Source organism: Anastrepha obliqua, chromosome 1, assembly GCF_027943255.1.
Source record: "Anastrepha obliqua isolate idAnaObli1 chromosome 1, idAnaObli1_1.0, whole genome shotgun sequence".
Classification (NCBI taxonomy): Eukaryota; Metazoa; Arthropoda; class Insecta; order Diptera; family Tephritidae; genus Anastrepha; species Anastrepha obliqua.
In genome coordinates, this window is record NC_072892.1 from 51,729,209 (window position 1) to 51,753,265 (window position 24,057).

The 24,057-nt window shown below is 33.3% G+C and overlaps 1 protein-coding gene across 3 annotated transcripts in view; it reads right to left on the bottom strand.

Annotated features, from left to right (window-relative positions):
- Positions 1-20,747, bottom strand: part of LOC129237686 (putative epidermal cell surface receptor) — a 153,605-nt gene extending 132,858 nt beyond the window's left edge. The window contains exons 1-3 of one of the 3 annotated variants that reach the window (XM_054872614.1): positions 20,720-20,747; positions 20,112-20,458; positions 9,216-10,378 (exon numbers count right to left, since the gene is read on the bottom strand). In XM_054872614.1, coding sequence (XP_054728589.1) covers positions 9,216-9,825 — 610 coding nt within the window. In that variant the 5' untranslated portion in view covers positions 9,826-10,378; positions 20,112-20,458; positions 20,720-20,747. Of the gene's footprint in view, positions 1-9,215; positions 10,379-20,111; positions 20,459-20,719 lie in introns of those variants that run through there. The other 2 variants (XM_054872695.1, XM_054872772.1) reach the window with 2 other exon arrangements.
- Between the last annotated feature and the right edge of the window lie 3,310 nt (positions 20,748-24,057).

Below are 24,057 nucleotides of genomic sequence, written 5' to 3' on the forward strand. Positions count from 1 at the left end.
AGGATTTCATTTATACCTCAAATGCAGCTGGTTTTATGATATTTTGTATCATATCGATCTATATTTGGGAACTCTTTTTTCGATTGGCGTAATAAGAATTTAGCAGCGCTACTCGCTTCTTCCTCGTGCTAACTGACGCAGTTGAATGCACCAAGTGAAGTCAAGTTCTTTTCCTCTTTATATTTCCTACGCGTCGGAGGCTTTTCTCTTTGTTGGTTGGTCTCTGCTGCCACCAGCAGGTACTGCATCGACTAACTGCAGAGGTGGAGCTTTTCATAAAAATAATTGGTTTATCAAATAATTCTATACCTCCAGAAAATATTCATTGTAACAGTGAAATTTATTTTATCTGTTAAATTTCTAAATAAATATATTTAATGCTAGTCTAGTGTTTTCTACAATATTTTGTCACTTGAAGTTGAAATCTGAAAACTCTTGAAAACAACTTATAACAGAATAAACAGTACCACTTGGGAAAAACAACTTTTTCTGAGCTGATAAGCGCATATTAATGCAATTTTTAAGTTCAAAAGTCTTTACAGACTTACCACTGATACTTTATTTCAAATTCGCTAAGAATTCTTGCAGTGCTGATTTCCAAATGTAATTACTAAAATACGAAATGTGAACTGCACATGCGTGAATTTTCCAGCAATTAAATAGAAACTAATGACCAATTAGTTCAGCTCAAAGCACAAAAAAGCCACAAAAGTGAACTACGAACTCAGCCACAATACAAATTCATGTCGTAACCTAGACAGAGTTAAAGCTTCCACTATAAGGTAAAAAATATATATATAACCAACCATAATTACCAAGTTCTAGCTGACCTCCGTGTCGAGACTCAAGCAATTAAATGGTTGTTAATACATAAAAAACTTTGTTGTTGCTATATGCAACACACTAATGCTCTGTAATGGATTGGCAGTTGAATTATTGAAGCTATAAAGAACGAAAAAAAAAACCAAAAAAATAAAAACACCGCGAACGCGATGTGAATAGTAAAAGTTCACTTTAATATAAGAGAAAGAACTTTATCAAACATACAAGAAGAAAGATAGGAGTTTGTAATTTGAATTGGGTTTTCCTTTTTACCTCACTCATTTTCAATTGCGCAGCCAAGTTAAGCTTCAAGATTTTTAACTAAGTGCTTAGACAATTTTCTGTGGTCAATGAACGCTGAGTTAATTAAGTGGCGCTTCAAAATAGTGCATAATAGGTGAAGGGATTATCGGCTGTAGTAGAAGAACCAGGTTCAATTAAAATTTTAAGCAGAATCATATACAGTGCATCAAATAACTTTAACACTTTATAGAGACTGGATGAAAATTTTTGGTAGTTTATTTGTGTCCTTTTTAATTTTAATTTTATTTTGTATAAAATTATAGCTCATTCTACAGGAAAAACCATTTAAAAACCAGTTTGGAAATTTCTGTTAATTAAAAAAAAAATTTTTTAATTCTCATTAAGATTTGGAAGTTGAAACAAAAATAATTTCGGAATGCAGTTTTATATTATAGTTTATTGAATTTTAATATAATAAAGTTTAAATTTCAGGCTGCTCAAAAATTGCGTTGATTTTTCACAATTTATTTTGCAGTCCTGTGTATTTCTCCGTACAATAAGAAGTCGAACTTTGTTTGATACACCGCCGCAAAAAAAATTCTGGAAAACTCAGCGAGCTGTTTAAGCTACTTGAAAGTCTTTTTTACTTTTTTTACTAAAACTTAATTGACTATAAAATTTTATACCTACATTTTTTCCAAAAGTTCTGATTAATAAAGTTAAAATTTTATTAAAAAAATTAGATAACTCTTTAATTCTATACAAGTCTGAAATTTAGTTTTATTACATTTTTACTATACCTATAGCTATTAGTCCATAGATGTCGATAGGAGTATTTTCAAACCTTCCCAAATGTATTGTTTTTTTCGTCTGTCATCTGTCAACAATATTCAGTTCGTTGTTTGTTACGTTTCATACAACAATGCATTTTTGTCGCTCTTAAAAATGTCGATTTTCGTGCCTTCAAACTACGATTTGCGGACATCGTTGATTTTCTGTTATCAATTGAAGAAAAAGGCTTCTCAAGCTCATCAAATGCTTATAGAAGCTTATGATGGACATGCTCTAAGTAGAGCATAGTGCTTCAGGTGGTTTGAAAAATTCCGAAGTGGTGATTTTAGCGTGGAGAACGAGGACCATGGCCGGCCACCGAAAAAGTTTGAGGACACCGAATTGCAGGCATTGTTGGATGAAGATGATGGTCAAACGCAAGAAATGATGGCAGAGCAGTTGGGAGTGACCCAAAAAAACCATTGCCAAAGGTTTGGAAGACATGGGCATGATTTTAAAGGTCGAAAGATGGGTGCCGCATGAACTGACAATGTGACAATGCACCGCCACATCGAACAAGAGCGACCCGGGAATTGGTGGAGACGCACGATTAGGAACCGCTAATGCATGCGGCTTACTCACCAGACTTGACGCCTTCCGAATATCATTTGTTTGCATCGATGGGCCACGTACTTTCCGAGAAGCGCTTCAATTCTCACGAAGAAGCCAAAAAATGGCTCGATGATTGGTTTGCGGCCAAATACGGACAATTTTTTTGGCGCGGCATCCACATATTGCCTGAGGGATGGGAAAAATGTGTCGCTAGCAATGGCTATTATTTTGGAGATTAAATTTGTAACCATTTTTTGTTAATAAACGTTTGAAATTGAAAAAAAGTCTCATTTCAGTCTCATAGGTATCTACCTTACATTTATTATATTTTTATTAGATTTAGGAAAATTAGCCCTAATGAACTATATTTTAATAAAAAAAATTAAGTAAATAACTAAAAAAAAATTATTAAAAATTAATTGACTATAAAATTGCATACCTGAAATCTTTCTAAAGATTATGTTTAATAAATTCTATACAAAGTCTGAAACATAGATGTGTTACAATATATTTTGATTAGATCTAGGAGAATGAGCTATATATTGAAACAATTATTAAAATGATATAAGAAAAAAATAAATTGTCAAAACTTGTCAAAAAATCTCTGTGCTATAGTTTTTTAAAGCACTGTAAACATATATGCGTTTAATATTTAAAATCTTCTAACAGTCATTGCACCTTTCAAAGTCATTTTGAAAAATAGTGCCTTAATTAAAAGAATGGTTCTTCGATTAAATCAAATAACTTGCACAAATTGGTTGCGCGCATACTTTTAAACAAAAATTGACTTGCAGCATTTCCATCAATCAAGATGTTCATCCATTTAAAGTACCTTAATTTCACCTAGAATTTCCATTCAATTCAGCCTTCATCAAACTGCAATCCCTACATAAAATCCACTCATTAACGCAGCCTAGTTCAAAAGCAATCAAACCAATTAACGCCAACACACTTGTGTACGTCTTCAAATTCAGCGACAGGCACAATTAAAGTCAATCAATTTCAACCGAACATCTAATTTTTTTAGCATAATTTGCTTACACGAAAAATCAATCAAGCAAGAAGGTTGCGGTTGGCCTCATGCAAGAGGTCAGCAAACATACATCAACTCATCAAATGAATATTTTAAGATCAAGATTACCATCAATGTCTTCTTTTCAAACTATTTTCTGTAAATTATTTCATTCCCAATACATAAGCTTGTTATGTAATTAATTTTTCTGGGTGTTTCTGTTTTTCAAAATTATTCTATTCAAATTCTTCGAATGACTCGAGATTTTATCTGCCGCTATATGCAAGTGTAAGTAGTTGCATAAGTATTGGTGTAGGAAGGCACATCCGTTCAATGATGCGTGTTATAAATTTCAAAGCGCTTTTGCGCCAAACAAAAGACTTGAGATGCGAACGCGCCGATAATAGAGGAAGCGAACTATTGAGAGATTTTTTTTCGTTTTTGTATTATTAGAAGGTGTTGCAGTATAATTTAACACAGTTGAGAATTTGGAATATTGAGTTAATGCGGGATAATGAAAGAGTAGGAAAAATGTTATGCAGCTGATTATTTCTATATTTAGTGCTGATTATAACTTGAGGGGAGTCCCATCAAATTGTTTGAAAAGATAGAAAAAAGTGAGAAAATGTTCTAACATTCATCAGCCAAATATTTGTGAGAAGTTTAATATAATTTCTCCAACCATATGAATTTTTGAAGTTGATATTTGCAGCGAAAGGAATGAAACGACTCGTAAATGCGTCAACGATATTTACAATTGGAGCGTCAGAATTTAGTTTTGCTATATTTTTATTTTTTTGAATATACAGTCCACGAAAAATCAATAAGTCACAACACCATTTGGACCACTTATTTTTCATAAATTTTTTATAAAAATATCGTTCATTATACAACAACAAATATTCTATACAACAGCGTTTCAAACTTAATAGGAAATTCTGAAAAATTTTAAATTTAAATCTAAAAATTTTTTACCAAAACTTCGAACTGTCTTGCACTCGTTATATTCGTATATAGAAAATGGAAAAATACCTCCAAGAAAAAAAATTATTCAAATTAAAATTCAACGCGTAGTTTTAGCTATTTCAAACTTGCACTATATGTACTAAAATTAGTGGGCTATAAACTTTAGTACACAAATTTTAATTTTAGTTTTAATACAAATATTTCGAATATTTATTAGGTGCGCAACTAAGTTCCCGCTGTTTGTCAATAGATGCCGCCAGCAGTGTGTGCTAGTCAATTCTAACATAACCCAAACGTCATAAGCCAAGCTTCGACATATGGTAAACAAACTGCTTCGAAACATTAGTGATTTGGTTTTGGTATCACAGACTTTTGGTTTTGTGAAAATGTCTGATTTTGTACCGAATAATCGTAATTTGCGGGAAGTGTTGACAAAAAGTTTATGGAGATGCTGCTTTAAGTGAACCAACGTGCCAAGATTGGTTCCGTTGCTTCAAAGACGGTGATTTTAATGGTGACCACCGTCCGCGTGAAGCAAGGCCAAAACCTTCGAATACGCTGAATTGGAGGCATTGCTCAGTGAGGATCCCTGTCAAACGCTAGAAGAGGTTGCTTCAGTAATAGGAGTTAACCGCCAATCCATTTCCAAGCGATTGCATGCTTTGAGAATGATTTAGAAGCAGGGGACTTGGGTTCCTTATGAGTTAAAACCAAGGGATGTTGAACGTCATTTTTTCGCTTGTAAACCACTGCTCCAGCGGCAAAAAAGGAAGAGTTTTATTCATCACATCGTTACAGGTGATGAAAAATGGATTCATTATAGCAATCCAAAGAAAATAAAGTTATGGGGACTACCCGGTCATGCTTCTACGTCATCACCTCGGCCGCATATTCACGCTGCGAAAGTTATGCTATGTATTTGGTGGGACCAAGTTGGTGGTATTTATTATGAATTGTTAAAACCAAGCGAAATCATCACTGGGTTCCATCATCGGTAACGACTTCAATTGATGCGATTGAGCCGAGCCCTGTGCGAGAAGCGGCCGCAATACGTGGAGAGGCATGAAAAAGTGATTCTACAGCATGACAAGGCTCGGCCTCACGTTGCCAAACCCGTTAAAACCTACTTGGAAGCACTGAAATGGGAAATAATACCCCACTCGCCATATTCTTTAGATATTGCGCCGCCCTATTATCACCTGTTTCGATCGATGGCACATGGTCTAGCTGACCAGCAGTTCCATTCATATGAAGACATCAAAAAATGGCTTGAAAAGACGAACAGTTTTACCGGTATACGAGATCTACCAGAAAGATGGAAAAAAGTAATAGCCAGCGATGGGCAATACTTTTAGTGACTCACTTGTAACCATTTTTTCAGAATAAAGTTGTATTTTCATCAAAAAACAGCGATAACTTAGTTGCGCGCCTAATATTATTTTTATAAAGTTTTAAACTTTAATTTATAAGATGTTTCTTGCATGCTTTATATGTTTATATAAAATTTATGAAAATTGAAAGCAAAAGAAATTAATGAAAACTGTTAACCTCTTGCACTGGATAGTCATACAACGCACGTCGACTTGTTATCTGCAGCTATTAAAATGTATTGTTGCTTATTTCGTAAAGCAAAGTACATTCGAAAATCTAAGAAATATTCATTTCACTCGGACATTGCAGAAGAAATTAAAAAAAATGTAAATATTCCTGAATACCCAACACGTGGAAGAACTTCTTTAGATAAAACACCATTGCGTTTGCTTGCAAAACTGAAGAAGAAGAAGAATTCCTGATTGTTTTGAAATAATATTTCACATTTTAAAAAATTATAATATTAATAAAATTCTTTAAAATTTTATTAATTTTATTTATATTCATTTGAATATTGTGACTATATGCATTTGTTAAACCTAACCTATTTTTCAAAAGCTTTAATAGAAATTAGTTCAAGCAAAGGCTCGTAAAAATACAGTCACCGGTTTTTAGAAAAATTTTATTAAAAATATTATAATAGTTAAAACTGGGTCTGTGGCGAAAAAAAATGTACATCATTACTAATGAATTCTGCTTTCTGATTTCTGCTGCCTGGGCTTAACCTTTAACCACTGACGTGCATTACTGCTACGCTAACACTCACGTGCTAATGACATTCATATACTACGAAAAATAGTTACTATGAAACATTCACCTACTCTGATCACAATTTTGTGTAATATAATAAAATATATCCGCCATATCTTTGACTGCTAGGAGACTAACAAAAAGAGATAAAAATTATGAACGGAAATTGATTAAGGTGATACAACTCTTTTCAGCGTAAGTGGTTATGGGACTGATTGGATGATTAGATATGGAATGATTGAACTAGAACCTTCTCGGCTCCATATCGTCGACTGTTACTTAGTTTTCGGAGGCATTCTTCAATAACCAAACTCGCTAGAGTTGTTAGTTGTAGTTTTAGCAGCCAGTAGTCCAAAATTTTACAACTTATTATAAATTTAATTCAATAAATAAATAAATAGTTGTAATTTAAGGTAAGGCCATTTTAAATTTGCATTGCCTTCTAAGAGAATTGCTACTAATTGTGAGTCGCAATTTGATGTAATCTACATATATTGGCTGAATTCGAGTCAACACACTAGTTATGGAATGTTTTAGTGAGAATGAGGCTACGCTCAATAATATTTGACGCCGGAAAGTGTTTTGATTTTGCTTCTGAAAAATTCAGTGTGAGGAAAATCTATCATAGAAAAACTTAACTTCAGAACGCATTTTATTTGCCTATGCGAGTTATATTAGACTTTCTTAGTCAACGCAATCAAGTGTCGATTCCGGCCAGCCTTTTTTGAAGACAAAAAAAAAAAAGTACAAATTGCTAATAGTTCAAAGTTTTAGGAGACAACAGCTATTACTCCTCGCAGCATTATAACAAAAGGCTACTCAAAGGTCTTTGTGGGAGTTGGTAAATGAAATGAATATAAGTTTTTCCCCAATTAATAACACTTTCGTAATTTTATAGACAGAACTGTTCTGGGGACATCAATTGTAATTGCGTTATTCAGCTGGTTACCGAACGCTTCCACTCGCACTCTACATAAGTCGACAACAACGACTTCACTCCACTCATTCCAACTCAGTCTTTCCTTTGTGGACTTTGGCTTTAACATGAAATGAGTGTAATTTTTAAAGAAACAAAAACAAAAAAAAAATTATTGTAAAAACATATTTCCATTGAAAATTCGTTGTTAGGTTGTTTTATCATCTCATTTTCATGAAGTTTCGTTTTTTCATCGAACAGATGCTTAGCACTTCTCACTAAACAGACTTCACAGTGTTTCACAGCGCAGTCAACGTCAATAGAAAGTGTACACCACTTATTGACATTTTTCGACTATTTATTTCCGTACTTTTTAATTTCAATTATAAAGCAATTTTAATTATAAGCAAAATTAATTTCAATTATATAAAGCAAAGTTTCAAGCTTTGCAAAAATTTGTTCAAAAATCAATTTCCATCAAATATTCAAACTTTTACTCAGAATTTGAAAATGTAGAAAATTCGAGCATGCAATTTTATAGCTCATTAGTAGATCAGAAATCACACCGATTTTTGATAATATTTTTGTCTTGTGCCTTTTCTCCACTTAACTTTTCTTTTGTATGGAAGAAAACACCCAACCCTGTCAGTAGAAAAAATTGTCAAAAATCATTTTTGTAAAGTGGAAGTTTTAAGTAGGTCAGAAGTAACACATATTTTTGAGTTTGTTTTGTGCATTTTCTCCACCTAACACCTATTATTACTTTTTGTGCCAACACCCTCAGCAAAAAAAAAAAATTGTCAAAAAGCAACTCGATTTTTTAACCACTTAAAACCTTCACTTTTTTATATCAAAATTCAATTATTTATAAAACTGCATACTCGAAATTTTTCTAAAAATTCTGAGTAATCATCTGTAAGTTTTAATGCAAATTCAACGAATATTTATAAATTTTATACAAAGTTGAAAACTTTGCTCTATATGGTTTTTGTTGTTGCATGAACTATATTTTTATAAACACATTATTAATTAGAGTTAATAAATAAAGAGTCAAAATCCAGGCATAAATGGTACATACTTTCTTTTCACGTTGACTGGATAATCTGAATTGGCATTTAATAATTGGAATTTTCCTATGATAAACTGGTTTCCAATTAAGCTCAAACTACTCAAATGTTTTGAGTTGTCCATAAGGTGCTTGTTAGAACATGGGCTTTGCCTTCTCAAAGGCAATTAATGTTTGCCAACATGAGATTCTCAAACCACTTTGCAGTAGTTAAATGTCTCAACATTAACATTGAAAATATGGAAATGATTGCAAAATGCATGCGTTAGAGTTACCATAGTTCAGTAATTAAAATTCTATTAATTTTTTTCTATGCAGCATCTGCTCTTTTACTTAAATAAATTCATAAGAAAATAGTTATTTTCTTAGAGCGCAAAGTTAAAACAAGTAACTTCTATAAAAAAAAATTATCTCAAATTTTAAAAGAGTTTTTTTTGTTTCTATCGTTCATAGAGCCTTTGTTAATATTTTTAGGTACCTTAGTACGATAATTTTTCTAAAATTCTGTGCTCAACTTTATTTCCATATGTTCCTGGCAACAGCCCAATTGTCTAATACCTTGTAATTTATTATCATTTTCTCCAAATTACAGTACAATTTTCTACATCAATTATATGAAAAAAATTAAGAAGAGGAAGAAAATAAAGAATGCATATGTTATTATTCTAATGTATGCGGTAACTTACCAATAACATCCAATTTGTGCACAGCATTGCTGCCTTCCTCGTTGGCCATCACTGCTGCTGCTGGTGACGCCGTCGCGGCTGACGTCTCTGTGGTAGTTAGCAAATGTGCATCGTCTGGCAATGCTGTGCCCGCTGCTGCTGCTTCGGTTGTTATTGGAACAGCAGGAGCAGACGACGTTGAAGTCATTGAACTATCAACACTGAACACAGCACCGGTAGACTCCTCCACTGCATTTGTAGCCATTGTGATGCCAGCTTCTTCGACCGTTTGTAACGTTGCATTCATGGCATGCTCAGCATTTGCTATTGTTATTATTGGTAACGTTGCTGATGTTGTTGTTGTTGCTGCATCGCCGGGTACTGTTGTTACTACAACTGTAGCAGGCATAGTAGGCGCAGCATCACTGCTAGCCGTAGTTGTTGCAACTATGTGTAGATTTGCATCATTACTCTGCACCTCCTGAGCTTTGGCCGTTTGTGCGCCGAACAAAAGTAATCCACAAAATACGGCGATGAGAAATAGACGCGCATAGTTTAATGTTTTCCTTGTTGTTGTTGTCGTTGCTGGCATAGTCGCGCATTTTCTTCGTTTGCCGTATTGCGCGTACATTGCGGAATTTTTTGCTTTTCCTTCGACTTATTTGTTATTATTATTAGTTTTTGCTTATTTTTTTTTGGTATAATTTTTTATGCAATTTGTTTATTTTTTTTCTCGCGCTGAAACTTTGTGTGCGCCAATTTAATTCGTATGAAGAAATTTTTTTTTGTGTTGTTTTCTTGTTATGTTGGCTGTAAAATTTTTCAATTGCACTTCCCTGTTTCGCCAGCTGGTTATTTCGTATGATTTGTTTGTGTTTTTTTGCCTCTCATCAAAGTGGCAGTTTCACGAATATTCATTTGAATATACGAATATATTTGTGTGTATAACTTAACGATTTTCAGCGTCGCTTACTCGACCACAAATTGACTGGGAACATTGGTTTTTGTTTTTTTTTTTCACTTCACGTGGTATTGCTTATTAAACACCAGTCGTTGTTTTTCACTTTTTGGAGCGCGCAATTAAGGTCACTTTAGTATATTTTGCGATAGTCGTTTGACATGATTTTTACAAGAATATAAAGAGTTATCGAATTTCGCAATCACATTTTTTCTGCTAAAATTAACTGTAAAAATAAAAAGATAGATATTTACTTATTCATAGATCATACTCCTTTATTCACCATAGGCCACCAGTGTCCACAATCAAGTTGCTCGCTTAAGTCTTTTGCTCTACAATAACCTCAGCTTTACGTTTGCCATCATTTTCAATTTAAGTGCTAAGTGCATATTGATATTCCACTCGTTAATAACAGATATTGACAATCCGCACACTGCTAAGAACTTTATTGCTTTATAAGCTGTATTATGATATTAAGCTAATTTACATTTGCAAATAGAGTCACACACTTCTACTCCTCTCTACATTAATTGAGTAATAACAACAACCGCTATGTTTATCCAGCATGTAATTATGCGTGCTATATCCACCTAAAAGGAGGTTAATACGATGATAATAATTACAATAAAAAAAACTGTAAAAAGCAGTAACAATTATAGCATGTGTTCGTATAGCAACCCACAACAATGCAGCTATTGGATAACTACGGAAGACAAATACTAGAGAGTGCATTCATGTATCCATATACGAACCGCGCAAATTGACCATAGTGGAGAATTATGAGATGAGAACTTAGAATTTTGTGTAGGTTTGCTGCCAAAGTCACGTAAAATAACAAATACAAGCAGAGTTAGTGCAAAAAAGAGTACCAAAACCGAAGTGCAAAAAAACAAAATACGATATACGAAAGTTTGCTAGAAAAGTTAGCAAAGTTGGAAACCGGTCTTTGGTAGGACATATCAAATGGCAAAGTGCGAGAATTTTTTTCTGCATTGCACTCATACAAGAGTTGCGCTGCATGATGGGAACTGGTCAGAGCTCGTTTTTCTTTCTTGAATTTAATGTGATATTTTTTGAGATTAATTTTGGATGATTTCGATGCTATCGTTGGTTTTTATGTTGTTTGTATTTGTGTTTTTGTTTGTGTTTCTTTTTAATTAGGTTTTTGCGAATTTAGTGTTGCATTCTTAAAAATTCTTTTTGGATGATTTCGATCTGGTAATTTGCTTGTTGTTGTTGTTTTTGTTAATTTTGCTATTAAGTTTTTGTGATTATTAATCTCGATTTTTTTTTTGATTTTCGCTTACGATTTTCATCTAACATGACTTTAATCGAATCTACGAATTCATCAAAAAAGTGTTAATAAGGTCATCATTAAAATATCAAAGTAGTTGCAGCAGTCAAAGCGCTTTTGTAATATACGCTAATTGATAATACTTTAAATTGTCTGATATTTGAGATTTATTCAAATATATTTAATTAAAATTTGGTTTTATATTCATACGCAAGTATTGTTTTGTGGGTGTGAAAAATGGAGAGAGTGAAAACGACGTTGCGGACGAGAAATAGCGGTCGGTCTCATTCCAGTGATAGTAATAAACACGCCTATAGCGGCAAAATTGTATAATCTTCCAAATCAACTTTTACACCCGCACAAGTATTTGATACTCACTGCAAAGAATCTGAGAATCAAAAATGTGATATTTCAGTCGCGATTGAGAGAAGTGACGTACATATATTACCTTAAATTTGCAATTAAAGATTTTCGAATTAAATTTATTTTCACAATTCTAACATTTTAATAATGACCTAAGTATCTTTGCCTCATTATTTGAAGCATATTCCTTATTCAGTTCATCATTATTTGGAGCATATTCCTCATTCAGTTTTTTATCTCAATGGCTTGCCGAGAAATTCTTGCCACATTTTGATCACTCATCTTAAACTTACTTATGTACAAATTCGATCCCAAAAGCCCATATTCTCATATTTAATTTAAAAATTGTATGTATTTAGTTGGCAGTGGATTCGGTATAAGTATAGATAAGGTTCCCCTAATTATGCCGGTTTGGGTAAAAAATATTAAAAAACCTTTAGTTGAAAATTTCAGTTATCAACAACAAAAAAATGTATTTTTAGTGGAACGTAGAAAAATATGCTTTTAATTTGTTATAAAAATCTTCCTAACTAATTGTTAAAAAATGTACTTGTTGTCAGTAAGACAGATGATTAATGTGGGAAATAATCATAAAAAAAAAATTGATATAAATTATAATTTGCATGTTTGCTTGCCCAGTTGTTTAAATTTTTCATATTTTTACATATTTTTTTACATTTACATTACGTTTACATATTTTTCATGTTTTAATCAAAGTATTTCTGCGTAGAGTTTCTTTGTATAAGTCTCGCTTTTAGCTGCATTTAAAGAAAACTAACCTTAATCACTCAGATTCGGAATATACATTTCTGAAGAAAAAAGACGAAAGCAAAGGTGTGGAAGGTCAAATCCAAATTGTGGAATTAAAATTTGAGCTTCGCCTATACACCAATTCGGAATATTTCAATCTTTGTTAATTTTAAAATTAAATTTCTTGCCGTTCTTTTTATTCTCCTCATACTTATGATTGCGTTTTAAGGATAACTAAAAGTGAAAGTGGCGATTTTTATAAGGTGGCGCAAAATTAATCAGCCTATCGGAAGATTTCCAAATAGAGTTATATGTAAAATTATATCAACCACTTATGATCTAGACAGCTACAGTATACAAGCCGACAAGCACGGGAGGCCATAGAGGTCAATATAAAGATTTCCATCATTAAAAATCATTTTTTTATTTAGTTAAAAATTATTCAAAATTAAAATTGGATGATTAATTTTTCACCTCCTTATATAACATCCGAATCTATTGATAAAACAAGTTGCCTTTCATTTTTGGGTTGTGTCTTATACCAAAAGGTCGGAAAAATAATTGGTATAAACCAATGCAAATGAAATCGAAACACATACAAACAGTTGTAAGAAACCCAAAAAGATTTGATCTACAAAAAATAACAACTGATGAATAATTGGTGCTCGCAGCTATTTGCAAGATAGTTCAGATTTATGATGAGAAAACTCTTAGTTCTTCCATTCCCTCTCACTGTGCATTCATAGTTAGTCAATATTCTGCAAGAAACTCTAGACATACATTTCACAAGTGCCGCATTTAGATAATTTATCTCCCTTTAACTTGTGTCTATTGAACAAACTAAAAATTTAACTCCAAGCAGAATATTTCAAAACGGTAAAAGGGGCTCATAGTAATTAAAAATAATAATGGCACGTACACTTTTGTTGGGTGTTTAGCCGAGCGCCTCCTCCTATTTGAATTGACCGTCTTGATGTTGTTGCACAAATGGGGGGATCAAAATTTTTCAGCCGACTCCGAATGGCAGATATTTTTTATGAGGAGCTTTTTCATGACAGAAATACACTCGGAAGCTTACCATAGCCTGCCGCGGGGCGACCGCTATCAGAAAACACTTTTTCTATGCTCTTTCATGCACGGAGATTCGAACTTACACCTATAGTAAATAGCTGCACTGAATGAAAGCCGTTTCCTAAGTCCTAAGTTTAATAATCTTTTCGACACTATCACGCCAGCTAACTCTTTAGTAATCCCCTTAGCAATTCATCATTTTTTTGCTTAAGACCTTTCATGTTCAATTCTAATTTCATTAGCCTTAGTTATTGCCCTTTTCCGTCCATTGCTTCTCTAGCAATTCTTCTAAAGGGTGGCTAAGTTTTAAGGGCCGGTGTTGATTTTGAATAAAATACAATTTTTTTTAGGAGATTATTGTCATTTCTCTTTATTGTGGTAACATAAGTATGACTCAATTACGTATGAAACAAAATATTGGCCAAATGGCACACCTCCATCCGATGGTCCAAATTTTCGATGACGCTGAGGCATAATTGAGGTTCTATACCGTCAATGTGCCAAATTATCTCATCTTTTAGCTCTTGAATTGTTGCTGACTTATCGACGTTCACCTTTTCTTTCCAATAACCCCAAAGAAAGAAGTCCAACGGTGCCGTTGACGTTTAGGTGTGGTTCACATTCAACATCGGCCCTTGAAATTTAACCACCCTTTATATTAAAATTTCATATCCAGCCCATATCGCTGATGAGCCCCAACAATAAACAACTACATGAACTATTCAAAATATGAAATTTATTCCCATTGACTCTCAGCATTTGATGGAATCTAGCTTCATTCTAAGTTGCAAAAATATTATAGTGCTAAATATTTTCTGTAGGTTCATCTAAGACCAATCCCACTGCTTCATAATTATCTTACATTTTCAGTAGAAAAAAAATAAAATTATTTGTGAATCGCAGCATACCTTTATTGCGTATAATTTATTCAGCAGCTTTGTCTGTCAAAAAATTGATTAATTGCTCTTTATAACTTTTATTCGGCACTATATTTCTTAACGCGAAAATTGAATTTGGATATACTATTTTTTATATCAGCTGTATCAATGGCTTGAAACAGATATTGCAGTTATACATTAGCGATTTGTGACAAATATTTGTACTTATTGCATAAATTTGCAATACTAAATGCACAAAAATTCTAAATATAGGCATAGTCAAAATTTGAAGCAACTTTAATACCTACTTTAAATACTTTTTTTTTTAATTTTCTCTTTTCCTAACAGTCTTTATACTAATAGAGTTTATAACAAAAGAAAAAGTTGTATATCTTCATTAAGAGACAAATTTATGCAGAAAGGGGTTAAAGCTGATTGGGAAGATTATTATAATAGTTATTAAAAATTTCGATAAAATTACTTTATTCCATTGAGTTGGCTTTTACCTGTGTTCATCGAACTTTGAATGAATTGGAGGAAGTGGTAGAGGCTCTAAAGACAAACTTCACTCTAATCACGAAAGGGATAGGCGTAAACTTGTCAGCACCAAACAGCAGAGAACAAGTTCGTGCTTACATGATTTTAACACTGAAGAAAGCAGACATTATCCTCAATAAGTCACGCTTAATGGCTGGGTTAACTGCAGCATAAGTATCAAGCGTTGCTTGAAGTGCTTTGACCCAGGGCACCTAACATGAAATTGTAAAAGGCCCGACAGAAGGAGTCAGGGTATCTGTATTAGATGCGACGAACCGGACCATAAGCTCAAAGAATGCATTAAAATCCTGATATGTGATTTGTGCTCTGAAGCGAATTACAGCTCGACTAATCATATACCGGGATCGGTGCATGAGATTTTTGAGCTGCATTAAATTTGTACTTTATTAGAATAAAATTTAATGGGCTATAATTCTGCGTACTAGAGAGTTTTTCAAAAATTCGAAATTTTTCTGATTTTTTTTTTATATTTTTTCTAAGCTTTCACAAAATTTGAAAATGAAGTTTATATGGAACCAGAACGAACTACATTTACATAAAAAATTTTATTGAAAGTAAGTAAGAAACTTAGAAAATTGGGGCATAAGTTTTTGTGTTATAGTTATTTATGTTTGCGTGTTAATCAAATGTTATAAATAAAACTTAACACTTCTTTTAAAAGCTAATATTATTCACGTGCTATCAAGTTCGAAAAAATACTTACAAAAATAAATACTATTTAAAGAGTCATATTGTTTGAAGCAGTTAGAAATAGGGGACCGTCAGTAGTCCACTGCTCCAATTTGGAACTCTAGGAGTTGATGATGATGATGACGGGATTATGAAATATTTGTACAATAGTTAATAATGCTGGAAATTTTAAGATCCTATTATATTATTATTATTAGAAGGCCATTACGCACTGCGACCAGAGCTGATCTATTGTGAAAGGCCTATTTTGTACCCCTAGAGTTTTAGGCTTTTTAAAAATTTTAGCACAATTTTGAGTTTGTTGCTCCAAAGATTGCATGGAGATACTACGATACCACCAAGGTGGTGAAGTCTCTGTCTGCCCAACGCAGGCCATTCACAAAGCACATGTTCTGAGCTTTCTATGTCCATTTCGCAAAAGCGGCAGACATTGGTCTCGGATAGACCAATATTATTTAGATGGTACCTCAGGCTGCAGTGACCTGTAAGGTATCCTGTTAAAAGACGCAGATCTACTCTGTTTAGTGAGAGAAGTTTGTCAGATATTCCTTTGTTGGGACTTAGGAATAGTTTGGCTTGACGCTGACCGGCACAGTTTAGCCAGTGTGCGGCAAGTTTTCTTTCTTCCCATTTCCTAAGGAATTCATTAATATGGCCTTTTGTCAGTCCACAGAAAGGCTCAGGACCAGTAAGTTGCATATTTGCTCCTTGTTTTGCAAGGTCATCAGCCATTTCATTTTCCTCATGTCCTTCATGTCCCAATTTAGAGGTGATAGTTGTTGATATTTCATATGGTATGTATTTCTGCCTGGAATATTGTTGGGTAGGATCCCATCGGAATCGATTTTTTGAATTTGGGCCCATTGATTCCTGCCCCTGTTCTACCATTTTCCAATTTGGACCCATCAGTAAACCATAGCTGGGAGCCAGGTTTGAAAGCGATAGAGTTAGTTCTCCAGTCTGTTCGTTCATTGATTATAACTTGGAAGTTCCTGAAGAGTATTGGTTTGGGTGATAGTATATCATCCCTATGAAGAATGGGACTATGTAGGAAGTCTTCCAAGATCTTTAAATGTCCTTTCATATCCCCACTTTTAAGTTCAGATATACCTTTTAATCTTAAGGCACTCGAGCGAGCTTCCCTTTCAATTAGAATTGGAAGCGGTGGTATGTTCAGGAGCACACCCAATGCATCCGTGGGACATATTTTCATAGCCCCTGTAATACCCAATATAATCCTATTATATGGTATTGGCTTAAAATTTTACTTCCCGGTTTTACCTTTGATGGGAGCAAATCAACAAGACCATTTTCTAAGAGCTTGTGTAAAATTGGTCGTTTGCATATTTTTAGTTTGTGTTGCGAAGAGGGACCACTTCGTAACAGCCAAGCAAAATATAAGGAGTATATTTGACTCTTATACCTGCTCTGCAGCAAAATGTATGCAATTACTTTGCTAAGGTTCAAACAAACTTTGAACTTATCAAAAACCAATCACCGATCGCGCTCTCAACGAGAGGTGAATAATAGCGAACTAAAGTTCACTTTTGAGTCTGATTCATGAAAAGGGTGTACATGAGTTACAGTTGATGTATATTGCCTATTTTATTATTTATTGATACAAAAATTTAAGCAAGGATAAAATCTGAGATTATTCCGCAAATCATCTCTTTAATTAATGCATAATAATGCAAGATCAGCCGCTGCTCAAATAGCTACCGCAAAAATAATATTTGGAGTTGGAATCCCTTCACCAGATTCCAGGCTAAACATCTATGGTATACCACTGGATACTACTCCTTATGCAGTTTGGAAAACTATTTTGTTTGAAAAATTTAGTTTAATTCCGGCAAAAATTTTTGTTTGATTTGCAAAGCCTGCCTTCCAGGAATTCATTGACTCTCATTGCAAGGACTGGAAAATTTGTTTAATAACTCACACACAATTTGCTTTATTTTATTATTCTATTTTTTGTGTTTTAGCTTCCTTTATTAGAGAACTCTATAGTTATGCTTGAAATGGTACCTATAGAATCCGGTACAACTACGAACTAAACGACCTCACTCAAATGAGACAACTGTGCGTTTTATTAAGGCGCAGCGCATACGATGGCTAGGTGATTTTACACGTAATGCCTACTGCCGCGAAAGCTAATGGGCTTAAAAACCAAAATATAGACGAATAGACCACGGAAACCGATGGATAGACGCAGTGGAATACGATCTCAAGGAATACGCAACTACAAAGCAAAACCTCAAGACCAACCGCTTTGGAGAAACATGGTGCAAGAAGCTTTGACGCCCCCCGCGTTGTAATGCTGTAAAAGAAGAAAAATTATTGGCAACTGCAAACAGTAAAGAAATATAGCGCCGGTTTTGTACCGGGGAAAAAGATGGATTCTTCATGTGACTACCAAGATCTCTTGAAACAATAGACTTTTCCTGAGTAATCAAAGTCAATGAAGATCAAGAAGGATCTGCCAGGACATGACGACAGTTTTTTGAGAACCGAAGGATGTATTTTACCTCGTTTGCTTTGGAAGATAATAAAGAGTTTATTTGCATAGATAGATTTTAGAGCAATACGAGACCAATTTAGGGCAAAACTTTCCATATCTGGCAAAGATAAAGTTTTTTTTACCAGGATAACAAAAATTTGTTGCAAAAATCACGGAATTACTTAAATTAGATTACAAATTAGATTGCATTGAAGTAAAAATGACTACGCTTGACAATAATAAAAGCTGCCTTCTACCAGAAGAACATAAATTAGCAGTCGAAATCGGAAAATAGCATGAATTAGGACATCAAGAGCTTTCTTCATCCAGCATATTATCCAAATTTAGCCCCATATGACAATTTTTGGTTTTCATTGACTTGACTACTTTTTTCAAGTAAGAAATCATAAAAATATTGAACTAAGTGCAGCGTACTAAAAGGAGACTACTTCAAAGAATTATTTGTTTACCAAATCGGGAAGTCCGTGTTCCAATTTTATTTATTGCACCACCCTCGTAAATAACTAGAAAAAGTTTAGTCATAAAGTAGACGCCCAAATTTCATTTCAGTTTAATTTGCTCATTAAAAAATATTTTCAATATAAATAAAACTTATGCAGTCATCAATCGAGGCATAACTAGTACCGAAGGCAATAATAGAATTTTTGTGGAAAATTTAATTCTTCTCATTAGTAAACTAGCACTTCTGCAAGCATTGGCATTTTGTAAATTTATTTTAAAAAATTGATATTTTTTATACAGATTTTTCGTTTGATTTCGTTGTCAATAAACCCTGCCAATTCAATTGACACCTTCCGCAAACTGATGTCATTTTTCTTATAACCATATAGTTTTGTAATTTCTAGCCATACTTTTTGCTGCACAATTTTTTTATTTTTAATTTTTATTTTTTTCTTTATTATTTCCAGTTTGCATTTGTTGGTAACTTTTCACTTTTTTGGCCTTTTAACTTGTTTCTTTGAATGTTAAGATTCTTATTTCTTATTTGATTTCAACCTAAAACTTGATGTGGCTCTTTTGTCTATGGTTGCTGTTGTTGTTTTTGCTACATTTCATATAGCCGCCATGTAAATGAGTTGGCAGTGGTGGTAACCTGTAGCCTGGCCCGTGCAGAGCAACACAAAGCAGACAAGCAAACAGGCGCGTATAAGAACTTGTTCCGCCACAACTCGTTTAAGGCTATGAAAGTTCGGCAGCGCGAGCTGTGGTTGATTAGTTTGCTGGTTGGTTTGGTTTTTTTTAATTTGTATTTTGTTTTTTACTGGCACTTTGGTAGACACAATATGAAGTAATGGCATTTTTTATATATTTCCAATTCAAATCTTTTCAATAGATTAGCGAATGGAAAAACGATTATAAGATAAACTTTTTTTCACCGCTGCAGTGGTGGAAATACTTTCATATATGAGCAGATTTTATTTTTATTTTTATTTTTTATATGTTAAGTTTTGGAGTTAAAACTTGAGCTATTTTATTATTTATGGAAACACTTCTTATAAAAATAACAAAAAAAATTATTATTTATGAAAAATTTATTGTTATCAGCACTTCAAGTCGTTGCCTTTGCAAAATGGATATGTAAGCCAAAAAATTTAAGCGCAGATATTCAATTATATGATTTATAAATCACTGCACCCTATTTTGATGGTCTCAATTTTTTTTATTCATTTGATTTTTGATTTGCTTTATTTGTTTTTTGGTTGCTGTTTTTAATTTTACTTTTATTATTTGTGTCTTTTCACTAATTTTTCACATATGTATATACATTTATATATTTCCACAATCTAAGCACTACAGTTTTCAAAGCACTCTGCCTACCGGCATTCAGTTCAAATACCATTTAATTATTTACCCGTCACTCTATCCGTTGCGCTGGGCGTTTTCACCCATTCCAACCAAAACACGAACTCGTACTGAAACCGCTGCTAGACGGGCCAAGACGATAGTCCCCAATGTTGGTTGGTAAAACCAGTTAGTCAGTTCATGTAAAGGCAAAAACAACAATGGCAAAAATAATAAATTCGAGCAGCTTAAAGAGTTGACCGCGCAGTCATCAACAGATGAGTTGAGATTCTCACATATGTGTATGTGTGTGTTTGTATTTGCCGTATGCGGCTCCACAATCGTTTCCAATAAATCCCATTCCAAGTTGTTTCAATTGTTTTGTTGTTGCTTTTGCTGCTGCTGAAATGAAATCGTTGATTTGCTTATTGAATATTGTGGAGTTGCTGCTGTGGTGAATATCAATTGTTGCCCTTGTGCAAACAAGTGATCATCTCTGCTTTTGCGCTCTCAAATGCAAACAAAAACAAAAAATTAACAGGTAAAAAAATATTATTAGTTTCGTGTTTTAATTTTACTTTTGCACTACATTTTAGACACGTAGTATTCCTCTCACTATGCAGTCGCATACCAGTTACAGCATGCTTTACCAATGGTACTAACTTCGTTGGCCATCGATTGTGGACTTGGCAGCGATTGTCACTGAATTTTGTGCCTATCACTCCTTACTCGTTAGAGCATTAACGCGAAATAATACAATACAAAAAAGCAGCAGTAAAAACTATAACAAGCACAATGCGCTCAACGTAGTTACTAACCAACAATAAAGTGAGTGGCTTATTAAGTCTATGCTCTACGCTCTTGTATATTCATTCAATATTAAACTAAGTACGTTGTGCTCTCATTCAACATTCAATGTGGTGAATTTTCTCTAGTATGTTGGAACTCCGCGCAACCCTGCAGAGCAGCTGAGTAAGCATTTCGTTCGACTTTTAGCATCAACTAACCACGGCAAACGCAAAATTAACTTGAGAGCGAGAGTTGCTGAGCCAAATAAAATATTACGTATATTACTCATAGCAAGCGAACTATTGGTGCAGCATGCCCGATAAGTGAGCGTACGTACAATCACTTGCATTCGCCTACATACTGAATAATAATAAAAAGAAATATTCGTAATAAAATACATACATATTCAGTGAACGTTCACGCATTGCTCGTGATTAGAGTGGGGAATAGTAGCCGTAACAAATATACATAAGTAAAGCCATTCGCTGTTGGTGTCGCTGCCAAATGAAGCGTTCATCTATGCAGACAGATTGAATGACTGACTGACTGGCTGATTGGCTGCGTGACTATGGGCTATGCAATGTCTCACATGTGTGTGAAATACCCGCAACCGATTCCGTTTCAATGACAGCCAATGTGTGCATGAAAATATTGCGAAATTCACTTATTTTACAGTTTCGATTAATGAATGCGCTAAACATGCGTCAAGTTTTGCGCTTAAGTCTTTTGTTTGCCAATAATATGTAACATGCAGATATATATTTTTTATTGTTTTTTTTTTTCCTTTTCTTAGCAAATTAACGGTGCGGCTCATTTAATTAACCTACCTCATTATTGGTACAAAATGTAATGGCAATTGCAATAATTAGTTAGTATGGCAATATAGGTATTTATAGTATTTATGGAAAAAATATTTTAATTGTTTTTCTACAAATGATTGATCGTACGAGATGCGAGATATTTCAAATGCTTGCATAAATGGCACGGAGGAAATAAACTAAAAATTTTATTTGACCCTTAAATATTTGCGAAACTATAAAAACAAAAAAAAAATATTGGTCAAAAATACGGCATGAAAAAAAAGAATAAACTATTATTAGTATTACATTTTAGATACCTCAAAAATACTTTTATTTAAATACGAAAAAAGGGTAATAAATTAAAGTTACATTATTTACATAATGCAAATTTAGCTACCTCTAAACTCGGATTTATCATACGGAACTCCCAAGAATTCATTAACTCGCTGGCACTAAAAAGTTGGTTTTTTCATAATTCTATGCCAACACATAATCTCCGTGGTCGAATTTTAAAACAGCAGAAAAATTCATGTTTTTAAGAAGCAAACCATATAAAATGTTCTATAAAACTTCGTTTAGTGAGAATGAGGATTTTAAATCAATAAATTTATATCTATCATGGTTGCGGCCACAAAACTGTGGAGATATAATACAGTACGTTTCTATCATCATTCCACACCCATCATATTCGGAAAATTTAGAGATATTAACAGAGAGAGAATTAACAATTTTGGTTAGATAGTAAATTTTTTAATAAATTTTATTATTTTAATCATTTTTATTGTCGAAATATTAAAAAAAAGAACTTCATAAAAAACTGGTTTATTTCCATTGAAACCCCATAGTTAATATTTCGTAAATGTAAGTTTTTTATTTTCTGTTGACTTTGAAAGTGGGGTAAATTCTTTGGAAGTCATTAAAAGTATAAATGCTTGTTAATTACATTAAAATTTATTAAATTAAAAATTTAAATCAATTTAAAAATGAAAATATTCAAAACCAATGTAATAACAAATATCCATATTTTTCAAAATATTCAAATGTAAAACCTTAAATATCTCCATGTAAAATAAAATACACTTACACCACTTTAAAAAAAAAACGGCTCATATGTTGAATGAATCAGACGATATTTACAGAATTGCTTTATGCTTGTATGAATAAGCATTAAGTATACATGCCGGTTTAATTTTAGTTGCTCTATTTGATACTGTGAGGGTATAGGTATGTCGGTGTACTAACCCAAATAAATAAATAAAAAATAAATAAATACTTATTAAGGGTGGTCTAGAATTTTCAAAAAATCGATTTTTTTGTTTTTAATATTTCGAAAGTATAGGCTTTTAAGAATATATTGTCAAATTTTTCGAAGGATATTCTCAGTATTTTCGATTCTATAGCCGTTTTAGCAGGTAGAGTCAGATTTGTCACACGGCGGCACCAATGTTCGCATTATCTCCGCTCAAAACTTTAAACTGAATTATCTCAAAACTACTTTTTTCGGCCTGGTGTTGTCAAAAAAAAAAGAAGACTTTTCAGCCGAATCGTCTGAAATTTTATTACGTTGTTCTCAACAGCAATGGCTATCGCCCGTATTAGAATCATATTATTATTTCAATCATTTCGTATTTTTCTTATTTAAAAGTTGAAGAAAAACCCGATTCGGCTTAAGAGCTATTACAAGGTGGAATAAGTGTTCCATTAAATAAATAAATTGTTTTGGCTGATGGAAATATTTATTTTGACATTTATGCGCTCAATTGTTTATCTGTTTATATACTTCAGCTGTCTGATTCAAAAGTGTCAAATATGATTGACTTGCAACACCATTTGCAGAGATTAAAAAATTTCTAAATGGGTGATTAATTTTGCGTCAGCTTATATAACAACTTTCCCCAAATTTAAAATGTTTTACTCCAGAGATTTAATAAGAAAACAGGTTCCTTAGATCCAGAGAAGAGGAACTGAATTCACGTAATAGTTCACAAAAAATGTATTAAAATTGAAATTGAAATTCGAAAAGTTCGAGCCAAGGAGCATCAGGAGATTTGGTGGCTCCTAAAACACTCAGGCTAAAAAGCTCATTGTATTTAGAGCTCTGGAAAGAGGTAGGTAGAGAGCGAGATAAGAAAAAATACAGACAGAGATAGAGATAGTTAGTCTTGTGAGAATTTTCCAGACTCGTTGGCAAATCTGTAAATATCCTCCAGTTTTAGAGAACTTACTTACTATTACTCATTAACACACGGCATCGGAACCCAACATTCGTAGCCGTACTCTAGCAAAGGCGGGACACTCCCAGAGAAAGTGCTCAGAGCTATACACCTCCTCCAAGCACGACAGGCACATTGGGTCCTCAATGATTCCAATTGTGGTCATACGCTGATCCCATGCGTTGTGTTCTGTAATAAT